This window comes from Zingiber officinale, chromosome 8A, assembly GCF_018446385.1.
Source record: "Zingiber officinale cultivar Zhangliang chromosome 8A, Zo_v1.1, whole genome shotgun sequence".
Taxonomy (NCBI): domain Eukaryota; kingdom Viridiplantae; phylum Streptophyta; class Magnoliopsida; order Zingiberales; family Zingiberaceae; genus Zingiber; species Zingiber officinale.
The window spans coordinates 36,891,923-36,910,390 of record NC_056000.1 but is presented as its reverse complement, the minus strand read 5'-3'; the positions used below and the strand labels follow the sequence as shown (position 1 = coordinate 36,910,390).

The 18,468-nt window shown below is 36.5% G+C and overlaps 3 protein-coding genes across 3 annotated transcripts; 1 reads left to right on the top strand and 2 right to left on the bottom strand.

The window, feature by feature from the left end:
• Positions 1 to 954: 954 nt before the first annotated feature.
• LOC122008496 (galactose mutarotase-like) lies at positions 955 to 3,721 on the bottom strand. The gene is made up of 5 exons (XM_042564241.1): positions 3,554 to 3,721; positions 3,373 to 3,422; positions 2,846 to 2,972; positions 1,938 to 2,045; positions 955 to 1,755 (listed from the first exon to the last, which is right to left on the bottom strand). Exons 1-5 carry the CDS (start codon positions 3,651 to 3,653, stop codon positions 1,133 to 1,135), a joined length of 1,008 nt encoding a protein of 335 aa, XP_042420175.1. The 5' UTR covers positions 3,654 to 3,721; the 3' UTR covers positions 955 to 1,132.
• Positions 3,722 to 6,883: 3,162 nt separating this feature from the next.
• On the top strand, positions 6,884 to 13,499 carry LOC122008495 (microtubule-associated protein TORTIFOLIA1-like). The gene is made up of 6 exons (XM_042564240.1): positions 6,884 to 7,761; positions 8,550 to 8,741; positions 8,842 to 8,929; positions 9,018 to 9,676; positions 10,749 to 11,609; positions 13,043 to 13,499. The coding sequence occupies exons 1-6, from the start codon at positions 6,925 to 6,927 to the stop codon at positions 13,232 to 13,234; spliced, it is 2,829 nt and encodes a 942-aa protein (XP_042420174.1). The 5' UTR covers positions 6,884 to 6,924; the 3' UTR covers positions 13,235 to 13,499.
• Positions 13,500 to 14,615: 1,116 nt separating this feature from the next.
• Positions 14,616 to 17,939, bottom strand: LOC122010690 (putative disease resistance protein RGA3). The gene has a single exon (XM_042567193.1). It carries the CDS (start codon positions 17,937 to 17,939, stop codon positions 14,616 to 14,618), a length of 3,324 nt encoding a protein of 1,107 aa, XP_042423127.1.
• Between the last annotated feature and the right edge of the window lie 529 nt (positions 17,940 to 18,468).

The following is an 18,468-nucleotide window of genomic DNA, read 5'->3' as shown; positions in this document are numbered from 1 at the left end:
CTGCCGTCGGTCGTCAACCACTGCTACCGCCGACCACCACATGTCACATGAAGCCTCGTAGCGAATCTCCACACTACACCACCCTATTGCGCTCTAATCCTTCCAAGGATAATTTTGGAAAAAAAATTACTTAACCTCGGAATCGAGAAAAATCTTGGGTAACCCTTTGTTTTCTAATTCCGGGTTTGGTGCCGAGATTGATGACATTTGCTAACATTTCAAAATCGAGAAAAACCTTGAATCAAACATGATTATCTTGGATTATCGTAGGTAGATAATCTTGATTATATGTGATATCCCTAAACTAAGCACACCCTAAGAGTGCAATCGCCCATTTACATGAATTTGGTGTCTTTTAGGTCATTAAATACTTTGACTAAATTTTTAAAAAAGAAAATGAATTGACTTAGAAAAATACTCGTGATAATTTAGCATAATTTTAAGACTTTAGAAGTATCAAACACTTTTAACTAAAGATGTTTAACAACTAAAAATTAATTAGAATCACGTCAGTCAATTAGAGTTAATTCTTGTGATCGGTAATCATCTTAAAATATTATGACCATAAAACATGGATAGATTCAACAAAGACCCTTAGGTCATATGATGCACATCATTTGGCATGGACTCAAGGCATGTAGGGTTACAACTAATATGATTGTTTTGTTATTTTATATGTTTATTAAAGTAAAAAAATGTTCTACAATTTATTATAAAATATTAGATGGTGGTCTCATATTATTCAACAATAAATTGAAGATAATTACATCTAACATTGAAGATAATGCATATTTAAACACTAAGCACCATGAAAGATAGCTGTGCCTAAGTTTTATTCTCATCTGACAAGGATCCATTGTATACAATCAATCAATTGCGTTTGTATTTTAGGGCATCACTGTGGAACCAACTTTAGTGTTTTATTCCTCGACATAACTTGAATTCTAAAAGATATAACACAAATCTTTTGATCATTTTAATGATATGGAAAAGAATCTGCAACAATGTCAAAATGGGTAAAACCAACAAGGCCCATGCTCTACCCTTATTCCTCATGTTCTATATAACTTATTCGTCAAGTTAGAATGCAATAAGAGAGGAGAACAGATAAATAAAATCATGGAAGAAGACCTCACTCGGTCGAAAACTCAAACACCATGGTGTGCTTGTACTTCTCTCCAGGCTGCACCACAACGGATGGAAAGTTCGGTTGGTTGATGGCATTCGGAAACCCCTGTGTCTCCAGGCACAATCCTGCATGCTTCCCATACACTGCCCCACCCTTGCCCACAACACCGTCTACAAAGTTCCCGGTGTAGAACTGCATGCCAGGTGCGTCGGTCCACAAGTTGAGCACCCTCGAGCTTAAAGGTTCTTTGACTTTGGCTGCATGCTTTAAGCCAGATTTCTCTTCTCCACAGTCCAGCACATAGTTGTGATCATAACCACCAATTACTTCACAGATTCTGCTGCCTATCTTGTTTTCTGTTGTGAAATCAAAGGGGGTGCCACTGACTGGCTTGATTTCACCGGTTGGGATCTGGTTACTGTCGACAGGAGTGATATGAGATCCCCATATCTGGATGGAGTGATCAAGAATGTTGCCAGAGTTGTGCCCAGAAAGATTCCAGTAAGTGTGTTGAGCAAGACTGACAGGAGTGGCTTTGTTAGCTGGAACAGCTTCCATTTCAAGCTTCAGTGACGTGCTCGAAGGGAGGGAGTACTTGGCAGTGACAGAGAGATCCCCAGGGTAACCTGTTCAAGGAAGAGAGATCCTCATATGGCAATTGGATCGTAAAAACTGTTCTTGTTATGAAGAGCAAAATAAAATACATCTTAGAAGACTAGAAAAATAGTTTTAAAAATAAGCAAATAATGGAAATGATTTGGTGCACCGTTTGTCCTTTTTTCAACTAAAAAGAATAATTTTATTTTACCTTCCTCGCCATCCTTGCTATGATACTTCAAAGTGATTGATGGGAACTTATCATTTTTGTTAGATTCAGCAACCTCCCACAGCACCTTATCAAAACCTGTCTTTCCACCTGAAGAACATGATGGAAAAGTTCAGTTATTGCAACAACCTGATCAAGTTTCAGATAAGGTAAAAGGAGAAGTTGCGTGGCTCGTACCACATATGCAAAATATTTGTTCTACATGGCACTAGCAGGTTGTAACATTAACAATTTAGATTCTGAAAAGAACTTAATTGTAGCAGCATGGTAATGCTGAACTCTTTTCCTATTGTCTTTATAATAGTGAAAATTGAAATTTGCAAACGACTGCTGGCATAATTGTTAGTAGCAATATTTGTTCCTCCAGCCCACACATTTGGGTTGTGTTTGGGAATCTAAATTGTTATGTGATTGTTAATATAAGTCAGAAGGTCACAGATATTAAGGATTGACAACATGCATCTGTTCAGTTTAATATCCATCTATATATTTGGTGCCACGACATGAGTTATCTCCTTTCACTGAAAGATCTGATATTGCAATTGTTACATTTTTCTAACTAACATTTAGACATGTCACCTTGATCAATTTCCTCTTATTTTATTTATAATTAGAACTACCCCTCAGAGTACAAATTAGAACCCATATCTTCTTTACTGACAGGAAAAACCATTGAATATGAAAGGTACAATTTAACAAAGATAATATATAATAAGCAAAGTCAGGAAGGACCATAAACTTTTCCCTTTTTAAGTTACAGACTAAAATTAGTTCAAATCAGAATAAATAATGAGATCATAAGCTTGAGGTTGTTTGTATTTGCTTCATGAGAAAACAAAATGTGATAAAGAAAAAAAAATCAGAAATTTGAAATTGATTTCATTTCCTACCATGAAGGCTGTTTGGTCCATTGTTGATGAACAAGGAATGTTCAACCCCATTGAGAGTAAACTTTCCTTCTTTAATTCTGTTTGCTACCCGCCCAACAACACATCCAAAGTAGGGAGAAGCACCTTTCTGATCAGGATCATGTCAAATCAAACATACACAAAAATGGATTATAAATAATGCACCAGCAAAACAAAAGAAGAGATTATCAAGTATGCACCATCAGATGAAAAGAAGAAATCCATTCTAAATCCAGGATACTTCAGAGCAATCAAAAGCACAGTAAGGGAAGAAAAAAATGACACACTTTAACATAAAGATATTAGATCAATATGGATATTTAAGATCCAGATTTAAGATGAATAGGTGATTCTTTAATGTGTTGATAGGGACATAGAGCATTGTTGTATCAAAATCAAGATTTACCATCAACAACGATGGCAAGTGGAAATTATTTCTTTGTTATTCCTAATGTTCTCCAACAAAATTGACGACTTTAAACAATGATCAAACTCATAGAGAATCTTACCTGGTACGGCTCGACAGTATCGAAACCGAGCACTACATCCGCGATATTCCCTGAACCCGATCGAGACACAGCGGAAAGTCAAACAAACACGAGATTAGGTCAAACCACAAGACAGAGCACGAAACACCGGTAAAAGGGCGAGAATAGAGGAAGGGGAACAGTTAGGGCAAGGAATAAGCACCATCAGCATCGGGGACCAGGAGGGACGTGATGGTGGCGCCGAAGTTGGACACTTTGACGGTGATGCCGCCGTTGCTGAGCTCGTATATCTCCGCCGCCATTGCTTCGCCGATTCGATTCAACTATTTTTCGCCGGCTTCGCGTCGATCGAGATCGCAAAATTACGTTTATAATTGTCATCTTTTTTTTGTTCGATTTATTATGTTTCATAATCTCGATAAGGCCACGTGTCAAGAATCATCGTTATCCGTTAGCTATATTGTACTTGTTAGTTGGCAAAAAAAAGTACACTTTTTTATTTTCATTATCAGATATTTCATATTTTAAAAAATATTTAAAAGGCATTCTATTCCAAAAAATTACACTAATAAAAATATAACCTGGGCTTCGAAAATAATCTAAGAACTGAATATCTTGATTAATTAGAAAAAAAATGTAGAGTTTTCCGAAAAAATCTATCAGTGGGGAATAGATCTCTAGGGATAAGAGACGTAAGATTGAAGAGAGTAAAAAAAAAAATTAATCGTCTCCAATAATTATTTTAATAATTAATTTGTCGAATACGTAAGCATATACTTTATGCTTGTTTGAGTAATATCAATAAGATTTTTTAATATCATACTAAGAATAATTAGGATTTTTAGAAATGAAAATGATTTTAATGTTGGTTAAAATGATGAAAATACTTTTAAAACTATCTTAATCTTACTATTTTATTAAAAATCTTCCCCCTTTACTAACTAACTTTGGTGAAGCCTAAAATGCATTTACGTTAATGTCCTTTTTTCTATTTACACTAAAAATAATTCTAAGGTTTATTAGTAATCCACAAGCGAAACAATCAGTAATCTAGAGTTCGAGACTCGGCTACAGCGTATTATTATGAATTTTTCTCATCATTAATTTTCTCTGGTTGTTTTATATAAAAAAATATAGTTATCTTTAGTCCCATATCTTAGAATTGACAACACTATGATCAAAGAAACTTCTATAAATATTTTAGGCAAAAAATATATTTTAATTCTTGGTTTATAAGGGTACACTAGAAAATCCAAATAATTCGGATTTTCAAAGACCCAAATAATTTATATATTATTATATTACACACGCAACGCGAGTGCACGATCACACTAGTATTAATTAAAATTCTTTAACGATAAATTAAAATTGCTCAAATTACTATGATACTAATGAAAATCATTGTTGTAAATTATTATTGTAGCATTGTAGCATTATTTGATAAAACTATTACATGTTGTAGGATCCGGTAAAGTGATTTTGATTAAAAAATTTCTCAAAATTATTTCAGTCTTTGCCAAAATTATTTTAATATTAATTAAAATTATTTCAATTTGAGCCTCCGGCGTGGTAAAATACTCAAAATATAATAAGTCAATTGGAATTTGAATTCCAAATGAAACAAATATCTCATAGGTTAATTTTTGAGTGTACTATAAATTTACCTGATAAATGAACTAAGGGAAAGATTATATCTACCTTCAAAATTATTGCAGTAGAATTCAAAAAATAATTAATTAGGTGGGATAATATAAAGTCCGGGAGTTTTCTACTGGTATAAATTAAGAATCACGTATGAATGACTCAAAAACGTAATATTCCTTAATTATAAGCCTCATTTAACAAAAAAATCTAATAGAATTCAAACACCTAATTAAAAAAAATGCTATTTTAATTTGATCAAAATTACTTCAATACTCTTATACTAAATTTGATCTCCAAGATTATAGTGTTGGGATAAGACATTTAAATTATCATAGAAATTTTTCTTCAAATGTGGAGCGCAACCAAAAGATATTGGATTCTTAGACTGATCGTCACATGTACTTCTTGATTTATTTTGATGATCAATAAAAAATTTTAGATCAAACAGATGGATAATCAATTAGATTAATTAGAATTATATTTTTTAAGTAAATTTGATCAAAATTATCATATAAAAGTTTTTGCCATCGAGTAAAAAGGATAATTTATATATATATATATATATATATATATATATATATATATATATATATATATATATATATATATATATATATATATATATATATATAGAGGATAATTACACTCTTTTAATACTTTTTCAACATATAAAGTGGGCTTTTGACGATAAAGAAACAAGGGCTCTTTTTTTTGTTTTCTCTTATTAGTTTATTAGGGGGCAAATATTAAATAAGCATAAGTTTAAGATGTTTTAGCAAAAACAACTGACTCAATAAGATCAAAGAGATCCTTAAATTTTCAGATTTACACGGCAACACAACTTATGAATTAATTTATGCACCACATCAAATTTTTTTATTGTACTATTTAATTAAATGAAAGGTTATATATCATAATCAATGAAAGAATTGATCGACCAAACTCAAAATTGGCTCGCCACCTAATTTGAAAGAATCCAAAAAAGGATTCCTTGTCGTGCATTTCCTCCAACGGCCAAAAATTTTGTATTCGCCTTTAGATTTTAATTTCATGATACATAGCTAATTCATTTTTTTATAAGACAATTGTATTCCCCCCTTAAATTTTACTTTATTTTCAAAATACACCAATTTAAAAATTATTAAAATGCCCTAAGGCCCACATCTTTTTAAATGCCCTTAAAAATTCAGATAATAATATGTGGTAAATGGATAATTAATTTCATAAATATTTTAATTGACTTAATCAAAATGGATCTTAAAACTCTGATTAAAATTTTTAATTTAAATTTTGGGTAAAAAAAAAAAAAAGTCAAATTGTACCCTTATTATTAGAATCGTTAAAAGATATATCTTTTCATTTAATGATTGTCACATAGTTTTACATTAATTTTAACTATATCGAATTAATTTTAATTAGATTTAAATGATTTTAATCAAATTGATAATTTTTATATAAAAATGTTATATGTATAGTATTCTTTTTACCAAGTTAAATTATTTTTTAAAAATATGTTATAGTATCTATTTCGTATTTATTATAATAGTATGTTCAATATGAGAAATATGTAGGCTCTATTAATTATTTTTTAAATATATTTTTAATAATTCTAATAATTATAAGTTCTTCTTTATTTCTATCCTTAAATTTAATATATATATATATATATATACATTGCGTAGTCATTTCATTTCACACTTTCACCTATGATTTTAATTGAATTACCATTTCATTTCACTATTTTGCCAAGGGATTTAGAAAACTCCGAGGGGCAAAAAGCTATTTACAATCCGGTCAGGAAGAGTTGAGAAATTGTTTTCTTTGGGGCTCTAGTTGAAATTTTCTCAAACTTTAAAACCGCCATTAGCGTAAAACTCACTCTGTTTCCCTAAAAATCCAATCTTTTTTTTCGCCTTTCTTCTTGTTCCCATGGCGACTCCCGTTCCCAGGCCTTCTTCCAAGCTCTCCAGGTCTGTTTCCGCATCCCTTAACCCTCCCAATTCCGCCTCCTCCTCGTCCAAATCCCTACCTCCTTCCTATTCTTCTTCGCTTTCCTCCCATCTCGCCATGGTGGAGCTCAAATCGCGTGCCCTCGCCGCGCTATCCAAGCTCTCCGACCGCGACACGCACCAGATCGCCGTCGAAGAACTCGAGAAGATTATCCGGACCCTCCCAGCTACCGGCGTCCCGATGCTCCTCCACGCCCTCATCCACGACCCCGCCGTGTCCTCGCCGGGCCCCCAGAACCTACCCGCGTCGAAGCAGTCTTCGTTCCTCGTCGCCCGGCGTGAGTCCCTCCGCCTCCTAGCGCTTCTATGCGCCTGTCACACCGACGCGGCCTCGGCGCACCTACCCAGGATCATCGCTCACATCGTCCGACGCCTCAGGGACCCTACTCCCGATTCCTTTGTCCGAGAAGCCTGCCGCGACGCCGCCGGCTCGCTGGCCACTTTGTACCTCCGCCCATCGATTGCGGCTGCGGCTGCGGCAGAAGACGGCCCTGGCGGAGGAGGATCGTCGCCGGTGGTGGGGCTGTTCGTGAAACCGTTCTTTGAGGCAATGGCGGAGCAGAACAAGGTGGTGCAGGGAGGGGCTGCTATGTGTCTCGCGAAGGTGGTAGAGTGTGGGGGGATAGGAGAGGATGGGAAGATTGCAGCAGCAGGGTCGATGTTCCAGAGACTATGCCCTAGGATATTTAAGACGCTCGGTAGCCAGAGCTTTCTAGCGAAAGGAGCATTGCTTTCAGTTGTCTCTAGCCTCGCTCAGGTTGGTTGGCTCGTGTAGCTTTCAAACCTGAAGGACTAATAAAGTTTATGTCTGCCTTTGCACACCTTGCATTATGCTTTTGAACATTGATAATCATTTCGTTGAAGGGAATCATATTATGCTATCATGAACTACTGAGATACATACCATCTGGTTCTTATCTTCCGGTCCCTTTTATCGAAGTTAATTAAATCTTCCATTTTCCCCCATGTTTTTGTTCTAAATCTTGGAAGTTAACTTGGTCATTAGTTTTTTTTATACACTAGTTGCTTCATTAAATTTTGCTCTTAAATAGAGACAAAGAATCATCTCTTACACATATTCACAATTGGTTTTGGAGAGCCATATACCGCTTGTGTTATTTTTCTTATGAAGCAGACAACTGTATCTTTGATTAACCTACAGAATTTGGTGATTTCTGATACATATCCTATATCATGTTAATCTAGAGTCTTAAACTAAATACAAACCTACGTCTCGCCTTTTGAAATTTAGTTCAAGCATACTTGCTTGAGCTATTGATCTATAACATCTCAACGTTCAACCTTCCTGAGGAAAGTAATATTTTACGTATGCTTCAAAGCTACTCTATTATGTCATTCTTGGATTTTGTTTAGTGCTAATGGTGGAGATTGGTGTCTGGACATAATTTTATTCTATTAAAGATGGAGCCACTTTCACAAATTTTTTAATAAGATTCACATCGGGAGGGCCTCATTCAATGAACTTAATGAAATCTAGTTAAGTTTGTTTTCGATCAGGAAATCAAGCTAGCATATCCTTTTCAGGTAGGAGCTATTAATCCCCAGAGCATACAACAAATACTGCAAATAATTTGTGAATGCCTTGAGAATAGTGACTGGGCTACCCGTAAGGCAGCTGCTGATACACTGTGTGTGTTAGCCTCTTGCTTAAGCCATTTGCTTGGTGATGGTGCTGCAGCAACCATAGCCACACTCGAGGCTTGCCGCTTTGACAAGGTAAACTAGTTAGGTGCCCTAGCTAATGATTATTTAATGTGCAGTGCCTATGAGAATTCCATCACTAGGTTGATTTTTAAATCTTTCATTGCGTTTTCAGGTAAAACCTTGCAGAGATAGCATAATGGAGGCATTGCAATTATGGAAGAAGATTAAAGGAGAGGATGGAATTTCACCAAAGAAAAAAGGTACATAACTTTATGTTTCCTATTGAGTTCTGCTATTTATGTGCTGTTCATGAAGTCATCTTACTTTAACTATTTAATGTTACTGCAGAATCTAGGAAATTGGAATTAGTTGATAATGAAGAAAAGAGAGATCAAGATGGGTTTGATCGTGGTAAAGTTCAGGAGTCATTAAAGATTTCATATGCTGCTTCTTCATCTAGTGAAAATGAGCCTGTATTAAAAGGAAACAGCACTAACATGCCAGAGAAAGCAGCTGCGCTTTTAAGGAAAAAGGCACCTACTTTGACAGACAAAGAGTTGAACCCAGAATTCTTCCAGAAACTTGAGAACAGGAGTTTGGATGACTTACCTGTAGAAGTAATGGTACCTCATAAGCGCTTGCAGTCCTCTCATTCACAAATTGAAGGGCAACAAGAAACTTGCAGACACTTGGTAGGAACACCAAACAGTGATGGAACAATACCTGCACAATTAGATAATTCTCATGGATATAAAAATTCAAATGCATGGGACAAGCGGCCGGAACAGAGACTATTCTGGGCAAAAGATTCAAAAGCAAAACTTGTTGATGTCGATGATAGAAGTGAGGGATCTATGAAAGATTTACCTCTAGGTCAGTCAGAGGTTACTAGATTGGATGCCCATACTGAAGGTACATTTATAAGTAATAAAGCTAGTTGGTCAGCGATACAGAGACAGTTAGCTCAACTGGAGAGGCAACAGACCAGTATCATGAATATGTTGCAGGTTTATCGATAAACTAAAACTTATTTATTATTTCTTCATGTATGATTTCTTTTTTCCCTTCCATTCTGTTGTAAATGTACTTGTTATGTCTTTGAATATTGGTTGCATGTATCAGATTGTAGAAGTGTTCTATTTTCCCAATTCGAATAGGTTCTTTCATTCATTTTTTACATTCTTTATAATTCACTTTTTTTTTTGCTGTCCCTGAAATACAAGCATCTTCGGTAGCTTTTCTTATTATTTCTTCATTTTCTATATGCTGGTTGTCGATTGGTCTATAATAAACAATGTTTTTTTTGATATAGCAAGTCATATTATCCCAATAATGTGGGATCACCTTATGGCACCTTCTTTAGGTCCATATCTGAAGTGGAAGATGGTTACGGTGGTTTAGAGAACTCAATGTGCATAATGTTGATTTCGATTACTTATGGTTTATGCATTTTCGGTTGCATGTGTAGGCCTATTAAGTTGGCTTATTGCATTAGGAGTCAAAATATACTACTATTTACTGGTTGAAGAGAGTAGTCATTCAAATATGTTCAAACAACTTACAATTTGTATTTTCATGGGGTTACTATTATCGTTATAATTCCCTTCTAAATGACTTTGTAGCTTCTCTCGTAACATCTGAAACTAGTATGCTGGAGTACAGTAACACCCCCGAAGTGTCTTCCACGTTTAATTACTCTAAAAAATCCCATGTTTGTAGCATATTTGCAAGCATGATATTGGTATTTGCTGATCACGAGCTGAATAAAATACAATCTTGATATAATATTGGACTAACTATAAAGAAAATTGGAGCATGATAAAGACATCCGTTTCACGAGTCTTCTATGGAGAACAATTTCACCTTATGTTAAGAAATATCATGCAATTCATATGCTCCTTAAACTATCACTCAGATCTTCATCGTGGATATTTCATTTACTTCCAAATGCTTTCTCTCACTTGAGATAACAAGTGATTCATCCATCACATTGTTTGGATTGTTTCTCTTTCTTACCATCCACCTGATATACACATTCATTGTTAACATACAATTCACTAATTTAACTTGTGACTTCAGGACTTTATGGGAGGCTCCCATGATAATATGGTGAATCTAGAAAATAGAGTCAGAGGTCTTGAGAGAGTCGTGGAAGAAATGGCTCATGATTTGGCTATGTCATCTGGAAGGAGAGGAGGAAGCATGTTTCTACAGTTTGACAATTCTCCAGCTAGATCTTCATATACGAGCTCAAAGTTTAGTAGGCTTGGCGAGATGCGACTTCCATTTTCTGAAAGGTATTTCTCATCTGGCAGTGTAGTTTCTGGTGTAAAGGGAAGAGATTCTCCAAGGAGGTCTGAATCAGAAACATGTGATTCTTCTGGATACACAATATCCAGAAATGGTTTTTTCAACTCAAAGGGTTTTGGCACTGTTCCAGTGGATGGTGGGGTACCCAGAGCTAATCATGACACTGATCGAGTCAGTGGCAGGAGGGCTTGGAACAAGGGATCAGGATCAGCCAGGCTTGGTGAAGGACCTTCAGCAAGAAGTGTTTGGCGATCTTCAAAGGATGAGGCTACCCTGGAAGCTATTCGAGTAGCTGGGGAAGATAATGGTACTTCTAGAAATTCTGCATGCATACCTGTTCCCCAATTAGATGCTGAAGCTTTAACAGATGACAATCGAGGGGCAGATAGGGGTCCACTCTGGGCATCTTGGACTCGTGCCATGGATTTACTTCATATTGGTGATATCGATTCAGCTTATGCAGGGATTCTTTCAACTAGTGATGACTTATTGCTTGTAAAGCTGATGGATAAATCAGGCCCAGTTTTTGACCAGCTTTCTGGTGAAATAGTAAATCAAGTCTTGCACGCGGTTGGGCAGTTTGTTCTTGAACAAAGTTTGTTTGATATAGCATTAAGCTGGCTTCAACAGGTACCAAATTTTATTGTGACATTAGAATTTATTGGTCGTTGTTAAAAAATTTTATTTTATCTAATATATTTTCTGGAAATATATTTTATCTTCAGAAAGACTTTTTTTGTTACTTGATTCTATAAAATGTTGTATCTCTAACTTATATGTAGTATCTTGTAGATGAGAATTACGATTTATCTTGTAAATGGTACACAATTTTTTTAAATTAATCCACGAGGTTATATATATATATATATATATATACAGTATTTTTCGAAGATAAATAAGTTAGAATTCTAAAGTCTAAACTACTTCATGCTAATAGACTTCTTTCACAATTATTTAATTCCTTCCTGTATCTTCAGAGATGGTATTTTTGTGCATATTGTTTACGTAGTTGGTAGCCTAATGATACTATTAAGCTCACAACAATTGATGTCCCAAGATTTTCCTGTTGAATTTCAACAAATCTCTTTAGATTGCTTAATTCTCGGTTGGGTGCTGTTCACTGTTCTTATTCTTTGGTATTGAGGGTTAGTTGTGCACATTTCGTTTAGCTCTGGAGTATGCAAATTCAACAGTTTCCTTGAATCAATGCTTGTTAGGGAAAATAAGCCTGTCTAGAATATTATGTGTTTCTACCCTGTCAATCTATTGATTGGGTCTTAAGGATTGATTGGGTGGCCACCAGAATGATGATCAAACATTGGGATCACATGGTGCAAGAGAATCATATGGCTGCTCTGCTGAAATTAGCAAATACCTTTCCTACCAGTGTGAATTTATTGGATTTTTTCATCATGGCTATCAAAGTGGCTATTTCATGAAAGTTATGGTCATGAATTTGGTTCCCCATTTATTTGTTTACTTATTTTTAAAATCATTCTAGGACTAAAGTGATTCCACACAAGGCTAGTGTTTGATACATGTTTTTTACTCAGTAGTTGATTAAAGGAAAACAGAGTGCAAGTTTTCTAGGCAGCAGATCAAATAGCTCATGTTTTGGGAGATTTTGGGAGGTGTTGAGACTGTAAATATAAATACTATATAAATATAAATATAAATATAAATAAATGCTGTTAATTGCTATGGTCATGATAATTTACAGTGACTTGTTAATAAAATGTTTTTGAGAGCTTTATTTCCCCCAACTGTTTATGCATGCAGGCTTGCAGCAGAGTTTTCCACCGAATCTTCTATATCCTCTGCAGTTTAGTCTCTTGAAACTATGCAAGTCCACATGAAAATAAATCGATAACCATGTTTTCTTCTGCCTTTTCATGATGATTTTGTATCTTGTATTTACTGTCTGAAAATTTTGGAAGCAAATTAGCCTCCTTTTTTCTCTCATTCCAAATGCTATTTTTGTGTAAGCCTCTCCGTTGTTGTGCCTGCCAAACTTCTTCAATAAAATAAATTTAAAAATTGACCATTTTGTGTTTGATTTGCAGTTGTCAGACCTTGTAGAAAATGACGCTAACTTCCTTAGGATTCCACTTGAATTGAAGAGGGAGATTTTGTTGAATCTCCATGAAGCTTGTACGCTAGAACTTCCAGAAAATTGGGAGGGGGCACTTCCAGACCAACTAATGATGCATTTAGGTTCAGCTTGGGGACTCAATTTGCAACAGCTTATCAAGTAAGCATCTAACAAAGCTAACGAGGGAAAAGAACATATAACAGATCTGTCATTGATATGTAATGGCTCTCCTTTTTTCCTTCCTTTTATATGTTTGATTGGGGCTTTTTGTAAGTAATATACGTATTGTAATTGAATTCTACAAAGAAAAATGAGCCTTTATTTATCGAATATAGTCAAAGAACATCTCTTTCGGTAGTCTTTCATTCTTATTTTACTGTATGCAAACTATTTCAATAGTGCTCGTAAATTTTCTTTGGTATATTTTACATTATCACGCCTAGTATCCTTTACTTTTTTCACTCTACTCTACAATATTGTTGGAATGTAAATCAGTTAGAAAAGATTTTATTTTTGTTGCAGATATGGTCAGAAAGCTAGATTGTATGAAAGACTTTCTTAATAGTTGTTCATTCCATATAAGGATGGATGGATTTGGCCTTAATCAACATAGCTTAGATTCCCAACCAAAAATGAAGGTGATATCTGACTCAATACTTAGGATACCAGACAATTTAGACTCAAATAGATCTGTATCCATGGATAGCCAATCAAATTGTTGTAAAGAAAAAAATAAGAGAAATTGTTTGGGTATAAAAAAATAGTGAGAAAATAAGATAATACAATTCATTTCTTTTTTTTCCCCCTCTTCCCTTACCAAATGAAGGCAGTATAAATTTATTTGGGTATTTGTTACTGATACCTTTAGATTCAACTTGGTCACCTATCAGTCACAAATATTTATCTAAGTTTATCCGAAGTGTATTTAACGGATACTCAAATCCAATTAAACAGTATTGGATATTCCTGATACCTATAAAACTCATTTCATTGTAACCCCTAGAACCACTTGGCTGCTGAAATTGTTTCATAGATTGTGGCTTGCAGACTCTTATACTGAATATTCATTCCTAACTATTCCATGACCTTGCTTGAACTCATAGATTAGCCAAATGAATGCATGGGTGTAGTCTTGGGGTCAATTCTCAGCAGGTGCAAAATGCCTTGTTGGGTGTCAGACCTCCCCATGCAAAGGGCCGCTGCGCTAGGGCAAAATGCTCCGGTGATTTACCTGCCTATTTCTTGCCGTAGGACCGATGATACTAGGTTGTTTGGGATGAGCGATATCACCTTTCGTTCCAATAGATTAGCCAAATGAAGACAGTATTAGTATTCTTGTTAAGGCAGTAACAAGTTAATAAAATGGAAACAAAACCCAGAAATCATCTTACTGAAAATACTTTATCAAACCAGCAAAATCAGACTGTTTTCTGTCTGACATCCTGTTCAATTGGCAAAGTGGTTGAGTTCGTGTCAATAGAAGGTCTTCTCAAAGGAGGAGATTTTTTGTATATCAAAGTTTAGCTATTGAGTTAAATCTATGGTTAATTTCCACTAGCATTTTCCTGAATCATCTCTCCATCAATCTCGACTCGGGGGACATGCTTGATACTTAACCAATAGTCAGCACAATTGTTTCTGAAACCCTCCTTCAGCAATGGATGGCATGAGTCGATTTCCAACACTTTCAGCAAAGAAGGCAGTCCCTTCTTCGGCAGCGACTGAATCAAGGGACAATTTAAGATGATTAACTTCTCAAGTGAGTGAAGGCCTCTTAACTCTGGGAGGTACTGCAGATTGGCACAGCCACTGAAGCACAGGCTTTTAAGGGCAGTGAGATTCTCGAACGCTTTTTCTTGTTCAATCGTCAACAAAGTTATCTCGAGGCAATTTTGGATGTCTAGATTTTGAAGACGAGCTAAGTTTTTTCGTATAATTAGTCCTGTGAGCAATGATAGATCACCAATACAAAGAGTTCGCAGTGATGACAATGTTTCTTGCAGTAGTAGAACACTGAATTCAGCAATGAGCAAAGAGCAATTGTAAATGCACAGTGATGAAACTACTGATGGAGACTTTCCCATCCTCATATCGTCATAGTAAGGTAACCAGAAACCTTGATTCAGAACAGTCAGCTCAGTAAGACTGGAAGGTAAGGGTGGTAATGTCTTGAGCTTGTTACAATCCTTGATCACGACACTCTTTAGATGTGGAAACATTTGTCTTCCCTCCAAACACTCAAGTTGTGGCATGTCATCAAGTACCAACTCTTCCAACCATTTAAGTGCCTTCTCATCAGTTCCAAAGAGCTCTGTGCCGATCCGCTTTACCGAGTGCAGTCCTTGTATCCAGAGCACTTTCAGTGAAGGCAACTGTGCTAGTGGGGGGAGACACCCCCAATTCTCATTGCCACTTAAATAAATGATCTCAAGATTGGTGAGCCATTCAGTCTCTAGCCAGGTAGGATACATGTTTCCTCTGCAACCAATGATTTCCAGCCTTTTCAGGTTTTGATGAGGTCGAAGGCCTTCAAGAACTTCAGCATCCACCATGTGATTCCTCTGCGAAGGTAGCCAATGTAACTGCAACCCACTAAGATGACCTTTCATGTGTAACATGGCCTCACTTGCCTCATTCTTGCCCTGAACATTCTCTAGATTCCTTATATGAAGTGATTTTTGAAGCTCATTCAAGTCCTTCAGTTCTTCTATTTTGTATCCAATTTCATATCTGACTCTGAAAACTTCTAGTCTCTGAAGGCATATCAATCTCCCAATTTCTGCTATATCGGAAACTAATTGATGAGCAGCAGCAAGATGCCTCAAATTTACCAGCCTGTTCATACATGAAGGTAAACTAAGAAGGCTGCATCCAAGCAAATTCAGCACCTGTAGGTGGTAGAGCCTGCAGAGTGATTCAGGAAGTTGTCGAATAGAAGTTGCTGAAAGATTCAGGTAGCGTAAATGTATACAGTGGCATATAGCTTCTGGCAAATCATCCATCTTGCAATTTGATAAATCCAGTACCCGAATGCTTTTCAAGTTCTTAAGAACATCTTCAAGAACATTACGAACATTAGACTGGATTTCACTGCAGCAGATGAGTGTCCGCAGGTTATGAAACTGGTACACATCTGTGACGGCTGCAAATTGTTCAGACTTGATGAACAGGTGACGGATTGATGGTGGAATATTTGTGGGTTCATTATCTTCGACTCTGATGCATTCGTCCTTGCAAATAGCACATGCCATCTCATGCAATAGATCAGGTATGACATAGTGGGTGACAAATTCCTTCTTCTCCACTTCGAAAAATGATCTGCAAACCAGTTCATCCATGTAGTCCTGTCCAATTTCTTGCATCCTGGCATCCTTGCTTTTGGGTTGGATGTACCCTTGTGCCATCCAGAGGTGAATCAAATCATCAGAAAACTTCCAGCATTTAGGAAATATGCTGCAATATGCAAAGCACCGCTGCAGATGAGCAGGTAAGTTATCGTAACTTGGTTTCATAATGGGTATGATATCGCTGTATAAATTCTTTCCTTCCAGCATCATCTTCCATTCTTCAGCATTTTGCTTATTTTTCAGTATTATTGCTGCTGCCTTTGCTGCTAAAGGCGATCCCTTCGCCCTTTGAGCTATTTTCTGGCCAATCTCCTCAAGTTTGAGTTCCTCCACAGGATTTGCACCAGAAAATGTGATCTCCTTGATCAAGGACCAGCAATCTTGATCACTCAGACCTTTCAAATTTATCGAGTTCCTTGCAGTTAACATCTCTGATACCACTCTAGATCGTGTGGTCATTAGGATCTTGCTTCCATTTTTGCCAGCTTTCAATGGTGCTAAAAGTTTGGCCCATCTTTCCATCACTGATAACTTACTACTATTCTCTTGATTCCACACATCATCTAACACTAACAGATACCTCTTTCGCATTAACTTCTCCTTGATTGCTGATTGTAGCCTGTCAAAGTTCTTTACACCGTCGAATTCGTGTTTGTCATCAGATGCGCATTCTAAGATCTCTCTTGTGAATTCCATATCGCTGAAGCTACTAGAAACATGCACCCACATCCTTAACTCAAAGTGCTCTACTATTTTGGGATTGCTATAAACAAGTTGAGCAAGTGTGGTTTTGCCAATCCCTCCCATGCCAACTATAGGAAGAATTGAGACTTGCACGTCATCGAGTCTCAACAACAGTTCAACTAAATTCTTTGCATTGTTCTGTCGACCAAACACTTTTGTACTGCTCACAGAGCTAGTTGTGCCTTTTTCAGTTCTTTGAGTCAGACCATTGCAGTGCTCCAACTTAAAGAGTGTCAGTGTTTCGCTCACACCAGAACTTGCTTGATTCAACCTTTCGGTTATCGTTTGAATACTAGCTTTGGTAGCTCTATCCCATGTCAGTTCCGGAGTGTTCAAGGGCCTGGAATTGCCATGCTTAGTTTTCATAGCATTGTCACCTTCTGAGGAATTAAACAAATTTGAAGACAGAAAACCACCCGCTCGGTTTGCTGCATCCCTTGCTGCCTCCAAATTTGAAGCAAGAAAAGCACTCACCGGGCTGCTTGTCTCACCTTCCAGCTGCTGCCGAAGGCGCCTATACTCAAGCTCATCAAGGAGGTCTTCGGCATCATAAACAACATTCCTAAGCTCCTTCATCCACCTAACAAAGCCGTTGGAGCTGGTCTTCTCCGTGCAGCTGAGCAGTGATTGGATTCTCAACATGGCGATCCGGAGCTTTTCGAGGTCGTCACCTATGCCGGAGTTGGTTGCCCATGCCAGAAGCCTGGAGGAGAGGTACTTGTCGAAGATCACTTGAATGAACCAGCCTCCAATGGTTATGTAAGATGGTACATCCATGTGGATGGTGGAGAATGATTGCAGACAGCCAAATAATGGAAATTGAAGAAGAGAAGAAGGATGCGAAGGGGAAGTTGAACTCAAGTCTTAGTTTTTAGTTTCCCGTTTGTCTACTCTAGACTTGCAAGTGGAAGAGTATGATGAGAAGAAGCTGACTGCTAAGTCGTCTCACCTTCTAGATGGTGGACGACTGACTCAAATCAACGCCTACTCTCACCCCCAATCCTGCTTAATTTCTCATTTATCGATAGCTCAGTTGATTGGTGTCTGGAAACTCCTCTCGCATCGCATGATACCGCTTTTTAAAGTTAACCCTAGAATCATTTCGTGCTCTTTAGTTTTGCTATTCGACGTCTATGAGGTTAAAATTGTTGTATGGATTTGAAGTAGTTTTTGACACTTCTCATTTTAACTAAAATTATTATATGCATATAAATTGATTAAAATTTGAAAATATAAAACTACTTTAAAGTCTTTAGAATTTTATTTTATTTTATTTTGGTAGGTACGATTTCACATAAATTTTCCA

What these genes read in the sequence shown, in the direction of transcription:
- LOC122010690 (XM_042567193.1), bottom strand. Translation starts at nt 17,939, where the DNA reads ATGGATGTACCATCTTACATAACCATTGGAGGCTGGTTCATTCAAGTG.
- LOC122008496 (XM_042564241.1), bottom strand. Translation starts at nt 3,653, where the DNA reads ATGGCGGCGGAGATATACGAGCTCAGCAACGGCGGCATCACCGTCAAA. An exon ending in TGGACCAAACAGCCTTCATG is followed by an intron (nt 2,046 to 2,845) that starts GTAGGAAATGAA and finishes CATGTTCTTCAG; the next exon opens with GTGGAAAGACAGGTTTTGAT. An exon ending in TAGCAAGGATGGCGAGGAAG is followed by an intron (nt 1,756 to 1,937) that starts GTAAAATAAAAT and finishes TTCCTTGAACAG; the next exon opens with GTTACCCTGGGGATCTCTCT.
- LOC122008495 (XM_042564240.1), top strand. Translation starts at nt 6,925, where the DNA reads ATGGCGACTCCCGTTCCCAGGCCTTCTTCCAAGCTCTCCAGGTCTGTT. An exon ending in TTGTCTCTAGCCTCGCTCAG is followed by an intron (nt 7,762 to 8,549) that starts GTTGGTTGGCTC and finishes TATCCTTTTCAG; the next exon opens with GTAGGAGCTATTAATCCCCA. An exon ending in GTATCATGAATATGTTGCAG is followed by an intron (nt 9,677 to 10,748) that starts GTTTATCGATAA and finishes TTGTGACTTCAG; the next exon opens with GACTTTATGGGAGGCTCCCA.